Source organism: Pipra filicauda, unplaced genomic scaffold, assembly GCF_003945595.2.
Source record: "Pipra filicauda isolate LSUMZ 115617 unplaced genomic scaffold, ASM394559v2 scaffold45_size4122338_pilon, whole genome shotgun sequence".
Lineage (NCBI taxonomy): Eukaryota > Metazoa > Chordata > Aves > Passeriformes > Pipridae > Pipra > Pipra filicauda.
In genome coordinates, this window is record NW_024104598.1 from 1,966,186 (window position 1) to 1,989,076 (window position 22,891).

Genomic DNA, 22,891 nt, shown 5'->3' on the forward strand with positions numbered 1-22,891 from the left:
ACTTACCCCAAGTCTTCCTTTTAAGGGAGTCTGCTGACAAGTTGTGGTAGGAGGACTCTGCAGTATTAGTTACAGTAATCTTGTTGGGGAAGTGGGCAAAGTAATTTAGGTTTACTTCACTGTAACTAATTATGAAGCCAGAAAAAAATAATCTCTCTTTTATAATACTATTGCCCACATATTTAAGTCATGCCCTCTACTTTAGCTTTTTTTCTTTGATGCTGGCACTGCTTTTAGTGTTTTTTGATGTCTTGCGAGTACCAGCTTTCAGGTGGGATATTTCTAGCTTCATGACATCCTAATCGTTTCAAAATGCAACCATTAAAAAAAAAAAGTAAACATTATTACTGGTGTTACTGCTAACAGCAAGAAATGCAAAAAAGGGGGGGGACACATGTGGCAGTTCTATTTAAATAAAAGCTTATTTTCAGAAACAAAGGCTTGTGGAGAAAGGGGGAGCTCTTAGTACCCGAAGCACGTTTGCTGTTACGGATGAACCCACAGCAATGGATGCTATCAAAGTTGTCATATTTTATTCATGAGTTGTGGTATGCTTGGACGAAATAAGAAAAGCAATGCTCCAAATCATAATTATGGTGTAAAAAAATAAAACAGTTATTATTGTGACACTTTAAAAAAAATTCTTAAGTATCTCAAATAATTAATATAAAACTTGTGGATAATGACTAATGTTAGCTGTATTTATGGGTCTTTGTTGGGGGGTGTTGAGAAACACTTCACCAATAGCATTTATACTTTTTTGGGGAGAAAATATAAATGTGTGCTTATGTGTGTTCCAAGAAACAAAGACAACTGGAATATTGAATATAAACATAAAGAGGTTGACAGCAGAAATTATACTTCAATAGAGAAGGGCTCTGACAAATGTATTATGCCTCATGCTATTATCATGCAGTTAATAAATAAAACAGACACCCAGGATTTAATTTGCTTTAGCAATAACATGGAAGTGATTTTTCTCCTCAGGGAAAGAAAACAGAAGGGAGAATTATTTCATGAAACATGTATTGTTTAATGCTTATATAAATCATATATAGAGAATTAAAAAAAAAAGGATTTTAGTAATACATGAACTAAATGCTTTAAAAGTAATTAAAGAATTATTTAGACTGTCAAGTCATTGGGAGTTTTTGAACCAAGAGAGCACTTCAGCATATGCTTACTTTGGACTTTATGGATAATTTCGTTGCCTTTAGTTGGATTATTCATGTGATGAAATGACTGGAAATTAAAACCTTTGTGTAGGTGTAGCCAGCTCTGTGAGCTGCATTAGGCGTAGTAACCTCTCTCTGCAAGTGAAGAAAGTGAGTCAAAGATTTCTGTTTTGCTGAAACTTCCCTGTTAATGAACTATTTAAATAGTATTTTGATTTACACACTCAAGAATCCAGGTTTTCACCAGGGAGGCAGATTCTGATTTCTATGTCCTTGCTGAAGTTGGACTGGGATTTTCAACAGAGTCAAAGTAATTTAGGAATTCAGCTTCTCTCCTGCTTCACTGGGATCAGGTACTTAAAATTTCCTTGAAATGGATTACTTGTTTACTCTATCTGTCATATTAATGTTGAGCTTAGGATTTCTACATCACTTTAGAAGTACTTGTGATTAATATTTATTTTTAATACTGTTCCCATAAAGTATGAGCAGTATTATTACCTGGAAGAAGGAAGAATGCTAAATGAGAAATCAGAATTATTACATATTGCCTAAGAATATAAATGGATCAGTCTCTCTGCATGCTCTGTTGAAAAAGCTTATATTTTATTTCTAGATTACAAACAGACTTAGAGTTATAGTGGGAGAAAACAAGTCCAGACTTACACTTAGTGGTAAAACGTAGCTTCTGTGTCTGATTTTTTGTTCTAAGTAACCTTCTGCTACCATCTTAAGTCTCCTTTAAACAAATGCAGCTGAAGAACATGTTTTGTCAAGCTCAGTATATATTATAATTTTTAAAAAGCGATTTCTAATGGTTTTTTTTGTGTCTGTGACATAGAGCATACCTGAAAATGTTTTGTAGAAGGGGAGGAAAGAAATTGTTTCGCTTGCTTTTGCATGGAGCCATATTTTTGAGGGGCTCATTATTCCCTCTGACATTAGCATTTAATATACCCTTGAAATAGATCCCTGAAGTGGACAGTACTCCTGAAAAACAGATAATACATTGGGAATGATTCTTAGAAATGCTTTTTCCCAATGTTGTGTACATTGCCACTGGCCCTATTCAAAGCGTTGCTGGTGTAGTCCATGTTCTTTCTGTTAAAATGTTTTTATTTTCCAAATCTGCAAACAGCAGTCTTCATAGGCACAGTGATGTGATACCTTATCTAATGTAGGTAAACAGTGGAAAAGATGATATAATCAGTGACTCCTGAACTAATTAACTAACAACACATGTAATTTGATTAACTCATATGATTTAAGAGCAGATTATGTGCTTTTAGTGATAGTGAACTCCTGGAGCATTTCAACGAAGCATTTAGTTTAAGGGATCAGCCACTTGTAAATAGTCTTGATTTCAGTATGAATCCTTTGAGGAAACAACGGAGCCTACTTGAGAAGACGAGCTCAGCTGCCGCTTAAAATATTTGGAAAAAGTTCAAGTGGCTTCCTTCAGTAACAGGTGATGTGCAGCCTTAGCAAGGCAATCACTGTTGAGCTCACCAGGAAGGTTGTTCCAAAGCCATTTGGCTTACTGCAGTTTTCTGACTTTGCTCCATAATGGCCAAATGGTTTGATTGGCAGAGTCAGTTGCTGTGCTGTGCATGTACCCAGGGCTGCTGCTCATCCTTCTGCTGCTGGAGGGATCACTCCAGTGCTTTCCTTGGTCATTTTGTCCAGGTGGGTGGAAAACACAAGAAAGGGCCCTGGAGGTAGGAAACCTGTATGAATTTTTTTGATATAGGCTTTCTGCCACCATGGTTTCTCTGCCACTTCAGGCACCTTTTGCTGACTGGGGAAGCAGAGGTGGCCGCCTTCTCTTTTGGCATGTATTCATTTCCAAGTCTTGTGCCGTGTCTGCTGCTCTGTTTGTTCCAGAGTTCTCAATTTCCAGAATTCAGTTTGAAATGCTGATAAAGCAAACAAAGGACTTAGACTCTCTGACAACTACTTAATTAGCATGAGTGTGGTCACTCTAGCTGGTGCTCAAGTCAAGCCAATTTTCAAGAAGTGAAGAGTCTGACATTAGCTAAATTATTGGTTGAGGAGAAACTGTGATTTGATAAGTGTTCTGCTTGATTTCTTTAGTGGCTTAAAGTTCTCCTGCCCCAGCATCTGGAGTTTTAGGATTGGGTTTGTAATAGCTTCCTGAAAGGATTAAAATATATATATATATTACAAAATATGAATACATAATATTTTAAATGCTAGATTAATTTTGTTGTGAGAGACCTATTTGGAAACGAGTTTCCAAACGTGTATCAAAATGACAGCAATATATGAGCATGTATAGCCAGGGTAGTTTTGCATCACGCAAAAGGAGAATTTCCATTGAATTACACTTCTGTAGTGGAACTGCTTTTGCTGTATAGTCATGGGAACTTACCTTTGTGACATTAGCTGTTCACCCTGGTAATTGCTCCATCCTCTAATTTAATGAAAACCCATTAAACCGAAACAATAATTAAAATGAGACATCATCTCTGTAGGAGGCTTGCATATTAAAATCACCAAGCATTTCACTGCAGACGGATCTTATTCCTGAGAAACAGTGTTTGGAGCAACATGTAAAAAGTGATTTACTATGAATAATCATAATTTAGAAAGCTGTGCTGTTGAACATGATTTCATACTGTTTATTACTGACTCTGAGTGGATCTAGCGAGGCAAAAACATTTACAGTGTCTTTTCATGCCGGTGAGAATACATAGAAGCAGTGATGTGCTTGAGAGAAAACATCACGCCCTCTTTGGTCCTGCCTGGTAGCATAGTTTTTAAGAGAAGGGTGAGCTGTTTTCTGACCCCTCTCTCTGGGTTACTGGCAGGGAGGACAGGTGGTCCTGGTCCCAGCTGTTCCAGTGCAGGGGCCCCAGAGAGCAACACAGTGCCAGCCCAGCATCTTAACATAAATTTGCATTTATTTTCCCTTGGCAGTACCCCACAACTTGCTAAAACCCATCCTGGTGTGGAAGCAGTGTAGGCAAGTGGATCTCTGCAGCACAGTGGGCTGTCTCAAGCCTTAGTGCTGATTGAGCTCCCAAAGTGCTCTGAGGGATATTCATGGCTCTGTGCCCGTTCCTGGGACAGGAGCATGTTACAAAGTCTTTTATTTTGTTTGCATATAAGGAGAAATTGATGTGAATTTTGTCCCCACAGCTTAAAATAAAAAACTAGTGGTGTCTGCAGGTAACTACATTTTGCCCTTGCTAGGTGGGGAGGGACACTGAAGCATTTCACTGCCAAACAGGGAAATAATTCTTTTTGGAGAAGATCCCCATTGTTAGTGTTAGCATCCTTTTGGGGACTTTTGGATCTGTTAGTGACTTGTGTGGACTGAGGTGTGCTCTTAGAAGAGTAGGAAAGAGTGGGAGTGGTCACCTGTCACCAGTAGTGTTTTGGGCTGGTTTTTTTTTTTAACCAGTTCTTCTGAAGATGTTTTGTGGGACCAATGTGCAGAAAAGGAGGCAATGCACTGGATCTCACTTGAACTCAGACTTTGAGGAAGCGCCTGCAGTGAACAAGAAGGCTTTCGCGATTCTGTTTCGTGTTAGGAACTGTCTACACTCAGAGTTGCTAGTGTTGGATCCTCCTCCTAATCTTGGTTTCATTTTTGAAAAGCTGATGACTTAAAAAAAGTGGGGCTCTGGCGTGATTTTTTTTGTTTGTTTGTTTTGCTTTTTAAGTATAGATTTTGGTTTTATTGGATTTTACCCATAGCAAGGTAAAAGCCAATTGGATGTAATATTCAATTCTTTAATTGCTGTAGCTTAAATCCAGATTGTCTGTTGTTGCAGAGTTAATTTCTACTTGCTTGTCCAGAGTGACTGTTCAAAGGCTCTCCTGAAAGCATGTTGAAGCAAATAGCTTTAAAATGACTGAAGTTACCAATAAAGCAATGTGTTCCGCAGTATATTTTCTGCCAGAGGAAGTAAAAAGTATTCCAGCAGGCTAGTGAATGATAAAAATGTATCTGTAGCTTTAGAAAATGAGTTGATTCTGAATGAAATTTTAGTATTTTTCCTCTAATGGGGGCATCTATTATAAAAAAAATATTTCCTGGATGGACTGGGATTCAGCTTTTAACAACTGGTACATGTCTTTCATCGCTTAAAATTCCAGCCCAAATGGTCACGTATTTCCCTCTGTACCATTGTTGTCAAAGTAAGTTTGGCAAGACCTTTGCCTTCTTTTCTTTCTCCAGCTCATTTTGCCTGCTTCTGTGTGGTGGCAATTTTCTTACAGTTTCTAACGGAGCTGACTCCCAGCTTCTCCCACTTTCTTATTAGGGGCCTCTAAAGTGTTCTGGGTTACAAACTGCAGAAGCCTGAGGTTTTAATTTTTAGTTGCTGGAGCTGGTGATGGATAGTGCATTGAATCCCCACAGGAAGATGTGACTTGAGGGCCTAAATCAGGTTGGGTAAGGACTGATGCTAATCCTGAGTTATTACACCTAATTCCATTTGGATGGAGGGTTAGTGTGTACCAAAATACCCCATACGTATGAAATGTACAGGTAAAGCTTGGCCTGACCTTGTTGGCCCCAGAGCAGCGTTGCCTTTCATTTGGACTGGTTTCATGCTGAAGTTAAAACACACCTTTCTGAAATAAAAATTTGAGACTTATTTTGAAGGTGCTGATAGTGACTACTGTGAGCAGTTGTGGGTAAAATTTCTCTGGGTGGCCGGGGCTGTAAGAGCTGCAGCTGGGCAGGGGGCCGAGCTCTTCTCTGCAGAGTCTGGCCAGGGTTGTGCTGCGGGCGCTGAGCCCTGCGTGAGTGTAGCCCTGGGAGCTGCTTCCTCTTGTAGCTCTTTTTGGCTTGGTAGGGCTGTGCTAGTCAGGGGCTGAATGAGCTCACCTGGGACAAGGCATCCAGGAGAAGGCAAAGTGGCATCCCTGGGGGTGGGGGAGATGGTGCCAGGCAAGGAAATGTGGGATGGTGGTGACTAAATGGATATGGTAGGTTGTCCTGCCAAACCGCACTGTTGGTTTGCATTTGGCACTTCTTCCTTAGACATTCAGGAAGGGTGTTGAGGGGCTGGAGCAGGTCCAGAGAAGAGCAACGAGGCTGGTGAAGGGACTTGAGCACAAGTCCTGTGAGGAGAGGCTGAGGGAGCTGGGGTTGTTCAGCCTGGAGAAGAGGAGGCTCAGGGGAGAGCTCCTCACTCTCTGCAACTCCCTGACAGGAGGGTGTAGCCAGGTGGGGGTTGGTCTCTTCTCCCAGGCAGCAATCAGCGAGACAAGAGGTCTTAAGCTCTGCCAGGGGAGGTTTAGGTTGGATATTAGGAAGAAATTTTTTACAGAGAGAGTGATCAGACATTGCAATGGGCTGCCCAGGGAGGGGGTGGATTCACCTTGCCTGAAAGTTTCTAAAATGCAACTGGATGTGGCACTTAGTGCCATGGTCTCGGAACCACGGTGGGGTTGGATCAAGGATTGGACTTGATGATCTTGGAGGTCTTTTCCAACCTGGTTGATTCTATTCTATGCATCTTAAAAAAAAGGAATTTAAATCAAGCAACAAATACGCTCCCTCTGACATAGGTGTGTCTTGTGCTTTTCTGTTTTGCTGAAGGTAGAAAGTTGCTTCTGCTTGATGCTCTGAGATGATTTGTGTCTCTTGGACTTTCAAATAACTGAGTATGCTTGCTTTCTTTCCTTGTTTAATTTTAGAAACACTCTGGTATATCTTAAAAAACTTGCCAGACAGTCAGTATTTCAAATTAGGAAAATATAATCACATAGAAGGACATATGAAAGTCATATCTGTGTTTATTTATTTTGCTGAGATTGCATTATCATTCAAGCATGAAGCGATGTTTCAGTGAAGATTGCTGTATAAACCTATATTGTTCTATATAATGTAGGAAATACGACATTTCATTACAAGCAGACAGTTATTTTTATCGAGAGCATAAAAAGTATTTTACCTTTCAGGCACCTGTGGTGAGGGGGTGTATGTATTCTCAATTTTTCTTTTTCTTTTTTTTTTTTTTTTTTTGAAGTGTGAAAATCAACCTGAAAATAGAAAGCTCTTATTCTAAATGGATTGTACTCCCAGTCCATTTGTATGGTATTTTCTGCAGAAATCAAGCAAAACACAAAGAGATGATGTTCCCAGGGATTGTGTGGTGTGAGGAGGGACGCTGCTAGAGAGGGGCAGTGTGGGAGGTGTCCCTGGGGGACAGGAGCTGTGTTGGCTGGGCCGTGTCCTCAACAGGCCTCTTGAGCAATGGTTCTTTCCCAGCATTTGGGTCCCAGGTTGGAAGCCCAGGTTTGTGCTCAGCACCCCTGTCCTGTGCCCTCTGGTATCCCCCCACAGCCTTGGTGGGCTTCCCAGCTTACAAATCCAGTTGCAGGCTCTTGGGTTCCATTTGCCATCTTGCCACAGAACTGGTGGGAAAGTCCTCTTGATGTTGGGTTATGAGAAGTGGCATTTCTGTAGACACTTCTGCATCTGCAAGTAAATTTTTTGCCTGGCTTGCAGTAGGGATGTTCCAAGCCACTGGTAATGGGCGGAACTACTCAAAATAAAATAGCACTGTACTTGGAAGTGTGTTAATTTCTAAAAGCCTGGTTATATAACTTCCTTAGTGCCAATTATATTAGCACAGTGTTGCAAAGCACTATATGAATTGTGTTATCTAGTAGTTTGAACCCAACACTCTGGAATTTCAGAACTTTGGATCTTACTGCTTTTAATCAACAGAGAACCAGTATCAGTGTTGCATGTGGTTTTGGTGTAGTTCTGACTATGAAGTCACATTGAGTATGGTAGAGTATGGCACAATATTTCAAAGTATGTTTCTAACTGACATATGGACTGTGTTGATTAACCATTCCTGATTCTGACCAAGGAGCCCTATATTTTTGTATAAAATTTGATAAACATAGAAATAAAATTTATAGAAGTTTGATATTTGTATAAAATTTGATGGATAGATGGTGGGATGTGGCTTTATATCTGGGCCTTCCTATAATGAAGAAACGTTGTACATTGCAGGGTTTGACTGAAGTTTTAACATATGTGTTCCACTGACAGCACTGCCTATGCTTTCATGTGAAAGAATTTTTGAAAGCTTAGTTAAGTCATATTTTATTTCTGGTAATTGTGACAACTTTAAGAAAAAAAATTGTCAGATATGAAGGTTTTTAACCTTCAAACGGTGATAATTATCTTCATCTGTCAAGTCTTGAACATTGTATCTGAGTCTCACTTGGAACTTAGTACCAGTGGATTGTCTGTCTCTGTAGATAGCAAACTGGGTATTGGTGAATTTATGGGTGTATGGGATACACAGTTTTGTGTCTCCTGTATCAGCTTTGTAAAAGGAAACTACACAGTATTTATGACCAGTAATAACATCTGCTAGGTGAAGATAACGATACAGATAACAAAATCTAATAGATAAAGACAAAATCTAGTCTTCTGTGCTGGATTGTTTATTCTTCCATTCCACTATATGATGGCAGGGGAAACAATTTCTGTTCTTTGAAGCTTTACCCTCTGCTACGATAAAAGTCGCGTTGGACAGACAAATAGTTTGTTGTGGTAAAGTGGGGACTGTATTTATTTATCAGGGTAATTTAAGCCCCTGGGAAATATTTTTAAATGATGACTAAGTGATTTTTGATGTCTTATCTGCAGTATTTTTCAGAGATGAGCCTTTCAGAGTGCAGGTGTATTATGGATTCTGAGTGTGTAAACTCATTTGGAGGGTCTTAAGCTGTACAGGAAAAATTGAGACACCCAATTACAAAACATGCTTGAATACTTTTTCCTTGGAGTTTGGTTTCAGTCCATGGCATTCCCTCAGTAGTTGTGTGTCTGAGATTTTAGGTTGTTTTTCAAGCCAGCCTCTCCTCCTTTGCAGAAAGCCTGCAAAGCCTCATTTAATGACACAATGGGGTCCTTTTTAGTTTGGGTGGTTTTTTTTTCTTTTTTTATCCTGCAGTGAAATTCTGAATTGTAAATCTCATCACTCCTTTGTGTGTTACATCATGCTTGCTGGGCTGTATTCTCAGGATTCAGCAGAGTTATATGGTTTTTTTGCCAGCTGAGAATTTTTGCTGGCATTTTTTGGCTCCAAAGTAAACCTTTGGAAAGGATGCACACAGGGTTTCTAATTGGTTGTGACATCCAGAAACCGCAAGTGGCTCAGGTCTTGCAAACGTGTGACAAAGGCCCAGCATGAGAGAGACATGGCGAGGGGTGGGAAGGTGAATTGCCCTGATTTCTCCCTTTCTGTTGTTAATTGTCTTTGGTAGTGATGATGTATGGCAAATGAAAGGATGAGGTAAAAATGAATGTGGAGGAGACATGCATTTAAACCTTTGAAGATGAAATATGAGAAGGCAATGATGCTGCTTGGACATGAGCAGGATTAGCGAGACTGAAATGTTTCTGAATCTGCCTGGTCAGGTTGTGGTTTAATAAATATTGTATGAGCTGTCACACTCTGCTTGTTTAAACTGAGAAATCCCTGGAACAGCAGCGGATTGCAAGCGTGTCTTGTATTTATTTCTCAGGCAGGAGCGCAGCCGTAGAGCATTATTAGCAATAATACATCTCTGCCTTACACTGTGCAAGGACAGGTTCCCTGTGATGTATGATGGAGAGGTGGAAACCAAGTCAGTGGTAAAAACTGAAATTGGAGCTTGGTGAATTGTGTTGGGAGAGGCAGTGCCTGAGATTTCTCAGAATTTAGGAGCCTATTTATCTGCCTGCAGCACACCTTATTTACAGCAACTTAATCTGCTCGCAGCAGACACAAATGGCTCAGCATCCCGTCAAAAAATCCATCAGAAAATCAGTAGCTGACCAGTTGTGAACTTGTCCAAGTGACAAGTGGGCATGCTGACAGAGATGGCATTTGGGTTTTTTCTTGGAAAAAGTGCGGTGGTGGAACATGGTAGATGACTCTCAAAAATGAAAAATATTGATGTGAAAATGAAAAATGTAATCTAAATCTTTCTGACTTGGCATTTTTACTGTAATGTTATTTTCCTTTTTTTTTTTTTTTTTTAAATAAAATTCTTAGATGTAGAAAGAGAAATCCACGCAGCACCTCATGTGAGTGAGAAGTTAATTCAGCTCTTCCGGAATAAAAGTGAGTTCACGTTTCTGGCCACTCTGCAACAAAAGGCATCGACTTCTGGAGTTATACTGTCCATCCGAGAGTTAGAGCACAGGTAAGAGGAAATTGTTTCTCTCTTGTAGCAGTAGCAACATAAAAGATCCTGAGCACTCTGGTCTACTTGGGCAATGTGTTGAAATGGTGGATGTAAAATCTGACGTGTAAGGTAGAGCATTTCTTCGTAGTTTGCGATGTGCTTTTTTTCTAGTTGATTTTTTTTTTAATAGGAGGAATTCATTATATATGTATCCTGGCCTGTAAAATAACTTAAACAGAAAGATCAAAACCAATGTAGTATAGATACTTTGGAAGTTACAAACCTTGTAATACAATTTTCCTGACTAGTTTATCATATGTGCTTTGGAGTTTACTTTTTCGTAACAGTTAAACTTGCATGTGTTTCTTGCTTCACTGTGTTTTATAACATTATGAAAGAATATGTTTTCTTGGAGATTCAGCAATTAAGCTATTAAGCTACTTGTGCTTCCCTATGTATACACATACTGTATTTGTTTTCTTCCCAACATAAGACATTATATTCCTTTTTCATGTATGTCTTTTTTTCCCCTTTTTTTTCTGGTTGCCAGTGTAGGAGGCAAAAAAGAGGTCTCTTTGATTAGCTATTATAGTGGCAGACTTCTGTTTGTTTAAAAAAAAAAAAAAGAGTACACTTGGTATTGTGGTCCATAATACAATTCCAATGATGTTTTGATGTTTCAAAGTGTGTTGCATCAAATAGCCTCTTACGTGTAACTTTGTGAATGCTTTTTGAATAATATCTTAGGTCTTGAAGGACCTTTGTGTCTAGTCTGACACATAAAAGACTAGTTCTAGTCTTTTCTGTTGCAATACAAGTAATAGGATATTCTTTTGTTGCTCCCATTTCAAATCTAATACCAGATGATCTGCAGCACTTCTTGTATGAAAAAAAAATCTTATTGGTATTTGTCTTAATCATGTACATGATACTCAACTCTTGGCCCAATTTCTTACCTTTTTTTGAGGAAGTATATGAAGGAGAAGGCAGTGGCTTTATTATGACCAAACGGTCAATGATGGCTTTTGCCAGTGCAACAGCAGAGATGTCCAGACTAGGATGGCTAAGGGGAGGACTCTGCTGTTTCCCTATTCTATCACCATACTTTTCTGTCACCTCTACTTTCTTATTGGTCTTTCTTTTACTTTATTCCTTCTTGCATTTTTCAGGCCATTGTTTCAGTCTAGAAGAATATCACTGTACGTTACAGAGGGATCCCTCCCTCCATCTCTTCCTGTTTTCCTTCTCTTACTCTATCATTCCTTTTGTCTTTAATTTTCAATTCCCCCAAGCTTTTCCAGGCCATTGTAGCTCTCTGAAGTCGTGGTTAACAGGATCAGTTTGCCATGTTAAAGGTTTGTTTATTTATTTATTTATTTGAGAAACAGGATGTTGAGTGCAGCCATTGAACAGACAAACAGTCATATGCCTGCACTTAGCAAAATCCAAGGTCAAACTAGACAGGCAGTGATGATTATACAGAGCAAGGCACATGGATTTTTAGATATGGCATCTACTGAATGCAGCTACAAGTCCTCTATCTTGACAGGCAGGGGCTTGTAGAGAGATGTGCTATGCAGGAGTAATCTTGGTTGAACAAAATACACTGCTGTTGCCCTCTCTGACACTGAGGTTATCTATAATATTTAAAATTATGACATCTGCTTAAAAATATATGCAGTTGAAGGATTGTGTGCTGGTCTCGTTTAAACCTTTGTAGCTCTCTATAGTAACTGAGGAAGTTTGTCTGTAGTTTGATGTAAGAGTCAAAACAGGCATGTCCAGTGTTACTCATGACTGCTGTTACTTTCTGAGTGTCTGGATACTGTAATTATCCTTCTTTTTTTGGACTCATTGTGTAATCACTTGAAGTCGTTGTTTCTCAGGTTGTTACTCAGACCTTGGTAAAGATAGTGCTTTCAAACCATTAGGTCTACGATGACAGAAATTAATTAAGTGGGTGACAATGGAGAAAATATTTTTCAACATAGATGAGGAGAAGAGAACAAAGATTTGGGGCACTGCTGAAGAGGACTCTGCTTACATTAGAACTTTCACCTTGGTATTTTGTGATGTTTCTCTAACTGCTCAAGTCATTCTATAGGTTTGCATGGGAACTGAAATGGGTGCAGACCCTTGTCACACGAAACCTTTTATGAACTGTTGCTCCTACTAAGCTTCTGATAATTATCACGGTTCTGTTCTGGTGACATCCTTTTTTTGGTCAAGCCTTTTCAACTTCCCCTGTGTCTATGAAAATGCAAAGAGAATAATAAGGAGCATCTTTATGTTTGATCATGATTAAGATGTATGGGAACAAGTATAAGGGTACATTTGTTACTTAACCAGTATAGTTCTTACTTAACCAGTATAGGCTATGGAAAAACCAATAACTCTTCTCAATTTCTTCTCTTTCCACGAAATAGGAGATATTATAGTTAAGGGCATAATGTTTTTTAACTTACCTGCAAAAGCGGCCAAAGTTTAAGGCTTCAGATCATGCAGGAAGTCAACAACATCTGAATTAAAGGAGCTGTGTTAGCTGTTGGTACCAGAGTTCATATCTCTAGGGGAAGTGTCTTTTTTGATTGTGCACAGATTTAATAGATGAGAAATAGGTGTCATTACAGGCAATGAGAAGGTGTGTGTATATGTAGACATATACACTTGTGTATATGTTCTAAATTACATAGGGCACCATAACAGCATAGGTAGTTACCTCATGGCAAACTGTCTTTTGATGTAGTGGAGATGATTGTCCTATGGTGGTGTTACATGGTCTAAATTTCACTTCTCTAGTAAGTTTTAGTGGGATTTTATTTTCCAATGGAATGGAACTCTTAAACTGAAGATATTAAAATAAGATTAACACAATTTTTCTTGAAGTGATTTAGATATGCTATTTTGTGTAATTCTAAAGGGATATTTCACGGCAATTAGAGATTTGCTGTTAATTTATATCATCATTTGATGGACAGGATTTATACTACGATGATGGCAAATGCATCTTTGTTAATATTTTGTTGAGTCGGTTTAATAATGATAGAGACTTTGTTTTCATGATTCAAATGTATTAAGATACAGCTTGGAAAATAGAAAGCTTAATTAACACAGATAAAGTCTAATTGAAGAGTCTGAGAGTTTGTGCACACTGTGCACATAGTTATCTGGGAAACAGTGGTGAAGCAGAAGATTATATTTTTGTTCCTAAATTATAGGTAATGAAATGTAATATAGGATGGACAAACATGTTACTTAGGGATGCAGAAGATGGAAACTGTTTTCTTGATTGGGGAATTATGCTAGCTGATTCTTCCTAGATGAACTTTCTGAGCTATTTTGCTCACAACCTTTGACTCTTCAGAGCACCGAAACACTTGGAAAAGGCCATCAAGATATTTAAAATCCTACATAATGAATCCTTATTTCAAAAGTGATTTAATACAGTTTCATCTGAAGTTGTCTGCCTGCTCCCTACCTGCTCTGGCCTTGCATGGTCCAGAGCCCAAGAACATAAATTTGATGGAGTCAGTATTGCCTTTCAGCTGTTTAATCGCTGGGTTTGAGATATATTGATGGCTCTTTTCCACTGCTGGCCAAGATCAGTAGCTGGAGAAATATATCAAGGATGTTCAGGTACCCATGTGTTATCATTCTTTCTGAAGAGTGTTTAAAAACGTGAGACCCCACCATGGTAGGACTAAGGAGCAAGTCATAAGATGAATGTTGTGAAGATTTTCTTACAGGGAGCACTAAAAACTTTATTTATTTATTTATTTAATATGCTTATAACCTATATCCATGCCAAATATTTGGAAACCTGTTGGAAACCTGTTAAGCTGATTGTACTGCTATGGTGAAATGGAGTTGTCAAGTGGAAAATCTGGCCCTCCACTATGTAGCAGCAAGCTGTGTTGATATAAATATTCAGGGGGAGAGTCTGATAAATGTGTCAGGCTCATAGTGAAAGATTTTTATTCCTTGCAAGTTAGTTTTGGGTGGGGAGGGCAAACAGGCATCTAGTACACTGCTGAATAGTTCCCCCCAGGTGACACCATGAACGGCTTCTGGGACTGCTGAGGAGTAGATAGGAAGCTGTGTGTTCATAAATAACAGCTGGAAGGCTACCAGGCCATTATATGTTTAATTAAAAACACAAAGGGGTAATAAGCTGGTTAAATTAATCACTGAAACCTAACTGATGAAAGGAAGCCTATGCAAGTGACTTCTGACCCTAGTTGTAAACCTGAAAAATTGGATTTACTCCCTGCTATGTTTTAGATTATTCTCTGCAAGATGGGTATACGTATATTGGATTCTGAGATGCCCAGTATTCAAAAAGGGAAGGAAAAACTCTGCGAATGTCTCCATTAACCTTTTTCTTTTAGGGTAAAGGGCACATCTTCATGAATATTTATATGTAGAATTGCTAAACTGGAAAGCTGTAAAGAGAATATAAAGATCCAGCCCTACTTCCATCCCTCTGAATGAGGTGATGTGAAATATGTGAGATATCTACAGCTTTTTTTCCTTCTGAAAAGGTTTTTAGAGATGCAAATGCGAATAGAATTGTACCCACCTGCTTCTGTGCTTGGGGTTAAAGTATGCAAAAGAGTAAAGTGAAGAAGAAGTGTTACACAAATCTTCTGCTGATTTAAGCATTGTGAAGGAGGAGTTACTACTCGAGGAGCTACCTTCCATCCTGTGGCTCCCTGCTGAGAGCAGGTGTTTTATGTACACTAGGTTGACAATTGTTATCTCTCTGAAACATTAACATGCTGCTCATAACCAGCTGTTGGAACACATTGATTGGACCACGTTGGCAATTGGAGAAGAATGGCTGACAGTTTGAAACTCTTTAAAACCGAGTTTGGACAGTGCAGAAATGTTATGGTCAGCCAGCAGCAGGATGTGTGGGTCCCCCAGGAGTCTTCTCCACCAGGCTGAGTTATTCTGTTTGATTGTTTTATGGCCCTCTGATACAGGCAAAGAACCAGAATGTCTCAAGCTTACACTAAATGCAGCTCTCTGAAAACTGTCCGCTGAATTTGGGCTGCTCGTTAAGAATGTAACTCTCCCAGTTAATAACACACTTAGGTGTTCGCAACATGTTAATAATGTTCATTTGCTTGGTTGCTGATAGGCTGGGTGATGTGTCTGGTTTTTTTTGGGCTTTCGTTTGCAGTTTTGTAAGGATGCCTGTGTGCTTTCTTCGCCCCAGGCACTGCCTTCAGAAAGGGAGGACGTGGCAGAGCCTGCCCTAATGACCACTGGCTGCGGAAAGCTGCCAGAGCTCGTGGCAGCGGGGCAGGGAAGGTGGAGGCTGCATGAGACTGAGGGCATCCAGAGGGAGCAGACACATGGCAGGGCCTTGAGAGAGGGGAAAGTAAAAGATTTGTTTTCTGATAATCGAGGAGAAATGTGTGTGTTGTCTGCAAAATCGGATTCGTTACCGGGTGTGCAACAAGCCAATAATTACACGCTCCAGAGATATATTGATTATTTATTTCAGATTTGGGCAAACCTTGGGTGCTTGGTAGTTTCCCACAAATCAAGCGCACCAACAGGACTTTCCACACTGTTATTTATACACAGAAGGTCAGAGTTAGTAACTTTCCAAGTACAACCCCTCCATTATGATTGATTAGTAGTTTCCATACAAGTTATTTAATCACAGCTAAATTCTATATATGCCCAAGGGAAGGGGCTTCACCTGGGCAGGGGTCTTTTTGACCTATAGGTGTGATTTTTTTAATATTATAATGAAGACAGTTCAGCTAAGGGACACATGGACCTTGAGTTTTTTACCAGGTTGGTAATGCATACATAGACATACAAAACCATCTTCATTTACTACATCCTTTTGCTTAACAAGTTTCATGATGTTCTTGACCAAGGGATACTAACTGCTCCATTGATTGTATCCTTTCTTGCTAATTAGGAAAGTCTTAATCAGCCAACTTAAAGTAGATAAAGAACATCCAGACCTAAGATAATTTTTGACATTTCGCAGCATGTGGAATTTATCATAATGCAAGAAATCACTGAAAAGCTGCTGAATCCGAAAGTGAGATTGGAGGGAAGAACCTTTCTTCTAAGGACACAGCAATCAGGGGAATTTGTTTTCAAATACTGTAGTTTTACTCAGGTGGCAGACCTCATTAGTTTAAAAAGCTGTTATCCTCTTTTGTTTTGCTAAAATCCGGTATTTAGAGACTGTGGATTTGGGGATCCCCCGAGCTGAACTCTTGCTGCAATGATGAGCTTGAGGGAGGGAGGGACTGGACTGGGGCTGTGCCTTGCTTTGGTTACAGCTCTGCTGGGGGCTGTCTGGTCACACTCACAGCTCTAGGCTTCAGCATACCCACAATGATCCCTGAGCTAATGCCAACTCGGAGTGCCAGGTTAGCCTTAAAAAATGGACAGCCCCCATTCAGAAAGTCCTCAGATAAAAATGTTTTGTGGATTGCAAATGGTCCACTGGGGAAACAAATCTTTGGCCAAGGGTTGTGCATGGTGAGCCCTTCAAGGACAACTGCAGAGTATTGTGGATCGTGTTCCTTGCTAGAGTGATAGTGTGAGTACCAGCTGACTTGGTATTGGAGTGGTGATATGTAGAGAAATGAATATTTTCATGTTACCTTTCAATAAAGTTAGTGTTTACTGGTTTGTGTTTTTTTTAATTATGATTTTTTTTTTTCTTTTGAGGCACAGTTAAGGAGTCATGACTTCACCTTAGTTCAGATGATACTCTTCTCTGTCCTGCTGGCTGTGCTAGCTCTGAAGCTTGCTAAGATGCTGTACTATTTTTAGGTGCAGTGTGGTATTACCTACTTGGTTTACTAGGAATAGGAGAGAGACCGGTTTTTTTCCGATAGTAGGCAGGTTGCAGCCATGGTGAAGATAGGTTTTTAGACATATGAAATGGATACAAAAATGCTTAGGGTCAATCCTTACTAGACATGCCATGAAAATGAGTAGCTGCTTTGTACCAGCTCTGATTCCAGCTGTCTTTTACCTGGCAGGCAAATGTTGGGGTTACTTTTTTCTTGATATGATCAAAGAAGAAAGTAAATTTTTATTTGGATGACCTTTGCCTAGTTGCAGGTACAGAAGCACATCATAAATGCTTAATGCCTTGCAGCTTGCATGCCCTGCTGCAGTGTAGAAGATGTGTAGAACAAAAGACAATGTCAATAAATATTCTATACTAATAGAAGATGTCAGCGTGGGTGTGTTTATTGCTAAATGTTTCAAGCTACGCTGGTATAACATGATTCCTGTTGTCCTCAGAGTGGTCTGAATGGAAAAATAAAGTCATTTAATTGATCGAATTTAGTTCCTCTTGCTTGAAAGGATACAAATATTCGAAAGCATCCTATCTAGGTAGCCAATAACAGAGTGAAGTTGTGGTTTGAAAGAGTTTAGTGTTACATTTTGGCTATGTTGGATTTGCTTGTATAGAAGGAATTCTTTTGAACTAGAACAGGTGATGATAGTCTTTGTACAATATACAGGACTCAGCTTTTGCGTTTTCTCTTGTAGAAAGTTAAATCTGATTTTTCAGCAAGATACCTTCATTGTTACAGGTGATCCTTCTACTCACGACACCTTTTGTGCTACCTGATGTCAGTCTGATTTAGCTCCTGAGCTGTGATGGTATCAGGACAATCTCTGCCGCAGTAGTAAGTCTTTAATGCTGCACAAGTGAAGATTTGCCATGCGTAGTTTTGCTATGCAGCCTCTCAGTCTGTCTGTATTTAAACTAGCTGTAAAAAGTAGCTTTGAATGGCTTGTAAGTATGCATGTTAAGGGAACTTTCCTGTCCTGCCATCCAGGAGCCACTCTGGTGGTTACAGTCCCATCATCTGAGACTTTCACTGTTGGGACCAAACCCCCCTCACTGTGGGTGGCTCCAATGAGCTGATGGGTGCTCTGCTTGGCTTCTTACACACACAACACTCACACAAGGTTTCCCTACCAGCTCGACCTCAGGTTTCCCGTAGCAGTGTCTCAGACATCTGATCCTTAAAATAATTTAATCATGTTGTGACAACAGAACAGATCGAGTTGGGTTCCTCCGAGGAGAGATCCTGAACAAAGGGGTTTTATACTCTCACAGTCCAAGTGGGTGAAAGTCTGGGGCCATCAGTTCCTGCTGTGTCTCTGAGTGTTCGGTCACCTGGCTGGTGCCACAGGTCCCGGTGCCCTTTGTTGAGCGAAGAGTTGGCAGTTCATGGCCTCTTGTCTCGGGCTCCCTCCACTCAGAGCTCAGCCTGCACCCCGAGCCCCCTGCACTAAATGTATTCCTCAGCATGTGTGTGTTGAGCGAGACTAGGGCCGTGCGCTTGAGTGTGTTAAGAGCACTCCTTCCAAATCCAGTGTTTCAGAGTGTGTGATGCTTGAGAGCTCGGCATCTTGCCCTGTCACTTTATAGTAAGTAGGGTACAAGAACAGTGCCTGTGGAAGCGACTGAAATATTTGCCTTGACAGCTGTAACTTGTTCTAGTTTTGCATCCATACAGAGCTGTGGTGGCAACTGCAAAGTGAGTGTTTCCTTTTGTTTGAAGAGGTGTGTCTTCAGTTTCAGAGGCACTGCTTTTTCTTGCTATGGCTTTATTGACGGGGGCAGTGATCTTGGGCGGATCCCTGCCAGCTTATCCTGCAACGTAGTGCCCAATGCCTGCTCTTGGCCCGACTTGCTTTCCACTGAAGACTGTTAAAACAAGATCTCTGTTGCTTTTATGTTGCTGCCCAGGCTGAGCCACTTGGCAGCACAGCCAAAATAGGCACAGGCTCAGTTGGTGGTAAGGAACAGCAAAAGGCCAAAAGTGTAATGATCTGTGATTCATCACAGATTCTCTGTAGACTGAAAATCCTGAAATCTCTGTGATAATGGATGCAAATTCATTGCCTGTCTCTAAATACATCAAGAAGTGTTTCTACAAAGATGCTAAAGCAGAGTCTTGCCTGAAGCCATTTCTGTCATTAAACATCATTAAATGGCACAACGCTCTTGTGAGTTGAAAAAGCTATGTGCACAAACAAGTCCTGATTTGTGCAGAAGCTTCCTGAACTTCTAGCTGATTACATCAAATGGACTAATCTCTGGACTTTCCTTGAATTTGCTTTGTTATTAGAAAAAAATAAGAAATTGTGCATTGACTGGACTCACAGAATTTTCCAGAAGCTTCTGTTCAGTACCAGCCTGATTCTTATTATGGCAGTGATTTTTTTTTTCCCAGCATTTGGGAGACCCGACATCGAAGTGTTGCTGCAGCATGTGCAAGGTGAATGGGGCTTCCGTCCTTGAACTCCTGTGGTTTTGTGACCTTCTCCCACACAATGTTAAGCAGATGCACAATGTTTTGACTAGATGGCAACCCCAAGTTTGTACATATTTGCAGGGATGCCATCTGTGCCTGCTGCTTTGCCCTGGGACATCTGTTCAGTAGCTCTAAGAGCATCTGCTCTAAGTGCTGGTGCTGTTCCTTGAAAGAGGCTGTGGGGCTTCGTTTGGCACTTGATCAGGGATGACGGAAGTTGTGAAGTCAGAATGATAACTCTGCTTTTTTTATGTTTGAATGTGATAAGCAGGAAGATTGCCAGAATTGGATGCAAAAAGTAGTTTTGCGTTAGTTCTTAGAGCTCTTATTGGAGCATTTAATCTGCATTGTGCTTACCTGATGATGTGCTGCTGAATTCATTGGTGGCTATTTTAATGTTTAGAATGGAACAATGTAGTGTTTACCACAGCAGGAGATCACTTCTGTGGGGGGAGATGATGAGTAGGTGAATATGTTTCTTTAATGCAAATGGTGGACTAAGGCAACTCACCTTACAGAAATACTTTTCTGCTTCAGGTGTCTTACACCTTCTTATTTAATGTTGATAGTGACTTTTCCAATTTTTTTGGTCATTACATCCACAGCAGGTGTTCCCAACTGAAAGTATACTCTAGGAACCTTGCTCGTCTGATCTGGAAGTGAAATGAGTGATCAAATGCACAGTTAAATATTCACTATGGTGGAGACCAAAAGAAATGGGGAAGAAAAAAACATCTTTAAACATAACTGAGTCAAGCTTTATTCTCTCCTAACAATATTTGTGTGTGAGTTACATAGGGGTTGCAAAAACTGTCAAAAAGAATTTCAAAGCATCTTGAGTTGGTTGTGAAATAATACTGTCCTTCTGTAAAGCACATTGCCTTAAAATCTCCCGGCTTTTTTTTGATGTGCATAAAATCAGCCTGAATTTAGCAACATATTTTTCTCTTATACATTGGAATTTGAATGAGAGACTGTGGACAGACCTATTAAAAGCATTTGAATTCTATAACTGTGCAAAAGAAGCCAGCAGTAAATTACATGCTTAGCAAATAGGGAAGTCCTACTAGTGGGAGAATTTCAACCAAGGTCATATAGTACTGCTGTTCCATAAACAGCAAGCTTTCTTAATATATGTGTTCTCAGAATTTAATCTGTCAAAATACCTGTTACCTTTGATCATGCCTTTTTTTGAAAAAAAGAAAAAAATATTATTGAGAAATGATGAATAAAACAAGAACCCATCACTTGGTGCTAAGAAGTTGCCAAGTAGATTAATGTCTTGCACCTTTCTTTCTTGAAAAAGAAAGAGGGGGGTAGCAGGGGGCTAATTGTAGGACAAGCTGACACAGACTTCATGCAGAAGCAGAGATAGTTGTAATACTCAGGGATCTCTCCTGGGCTTTTGATGTGGATCTCATGGCAGCATTGGAAGTTCACATGTGTCTACTGATGACGCATTTATTCAGAGAGTCCCAGATGATGTTCTATTCCTGTGTTTTCTTTTAGCTCCTCACAAAATGCTGGAAAGTACCTACAAAATACCAGTTAGAGATCAGTTAATTTTCCTGCGTCTTGTGTGGTAGCTTCTATTCATTTCCCCTCTTTCCAGTTTTACCTGTTGTTTTATAGCAGATAAAAACTTGTGCAATGGCATTTCAAGTCAAAGATGAGATGGATATTAAAATCCATTTATTTTCTCTGGCTTTGCTAATTATTTTCTCACAGATTGACGATTTCTTGCCTGAGTGTGTTTTTTCACTCATTTATCTTCCATTCCACAATTTGCAAATTAGAACTTGGACACAGAGTTCTAATTTCCAGGAGTGAATGGCCTTTGTGTCATTGATTTTGAAGAGCCTTTCTTTCCCTCAGAGTCTGGTGGGAGGAGGAAAGAAAGGATGATGTTTGCTACTGAGAAAAGCTGTTTGCACATGACTTCTATTTTGGTAGAGAAAAGACAACTACATCTTCCACACTGTGAACATCGTGAAATGTGTGTGTAATCAAGGTCTCCACGTGAATTTGTGCATTTTAAAAAGAAAAATCAACGCAAGAGTGTTGGTTCACATTACCTTGTGTTTTTTAAATACTTGAGATATGGTTGAGATATGTTGAGGTAATCCAGATAGTTTTTGCTGTTGGGATTTTGTAGACTGGTGTTTGTCTGAGGGTAACTGCCTGTGATTTGCACTTGTTGAAGGGTGGTGAAAAATAGGTGCAGAATTTGTCTGCTGTCATCCTCCTTTCCTGCCACTGAAGAGGTAAAACATGGTGTTTTATACAGTCCTGTGGCACTTAATGCATTAGGTGTACATATATAAAAATATTAGCACTAGCTATCACAGTAAAGTCTAACTAATCATTTCTGTGTTGTATAAATTAGTCAGGAGACTGACAACAAGTTCGATGCCTAAGCAACAAGCTGTTTTCAATCCTGAATTAACTATTGACACTAAAGCTTGTCAGATGAGAAGCTATGTTGCTTTGCAATTCCCTATGCTGTACAAATAACAGAGCACAGATGTGATTAAGTGCAGTATCTGACTGACCTTTCCAGGGTGGGACTGTTGCTTTTACATTAGCAAACAAATCATTATGAGGTAAGTGATTAGCTCTGTGGCTATTGGAGATTGTGAAGGATGACCACAGGAAGCAATTTGCTTCCTGCAACAGGAGCTCATCTTGTTTTTAGGCTCTTAAGCTTCTGCGATCAACCATATAAATATATCTATATATATTTATGCAAATACTTTGTGTATGAAAGGGATACTTGAATGTTATGTAGCTCTCCCTCATTTTTTCTTTTTTAAGTTTTTTGTCTTTTGTGCTTTTACAGCAGATGGCAAGTACAAATTGTTTAAGTATAACATCACTGACAGTGCTTGTCCTAGTGCTTTTCTGGCTTGGGAACGCCAGCAGCAGCATCTTGTGACCTGTTACTGAGCATCAGAATAAAATAATAAAAAAAATTCTCCAGATTTCTTGTGAACGTAATTTGGATATTTTAATGGGCGATGGCTGTAGTTAATCAACATTCTGCTCTACTCTTTAGAAAACTCCTGTTTATCTGCCTTCCTTGTGCCATTATGTGCATGAAACAGGCCAGTTCCTTCACAACACCAGCCTTCCTGATTTTATTCCACTCTGTACTGCCTGTATTTTATTTGTACCTATGCCTGCTGTGTTTTTATTCAGTTTTGGTTTTGCCTT

At 39.7% G+C, this 22,891-nt stretch overlaps 1 protein-coding gene across 2 annotated transcripts in view; it reads left to right on the plus strand.

The window, feature by feature from the left end:
- The window catches only part of NELL1 (neural EGFL like 1), a 277,760-nt gene that overhangs the window by 15,952 nt on the left and 238,917 nt on the right, over positions 1-22,891 (plus strand). For both annotated transcript variants that reach the window (XM_027732486.2, XM_027732482.2), the window contains exon 3: positions 10,220-10,370. In XM_027732486.2, coding sequence (XP_027588287.2) covers positions 10,220-10,370 — 151 coding nt within the window. The remainder of the gene's footprint in view (positions 1-10,219; positions 10,371-22,891) is intronic.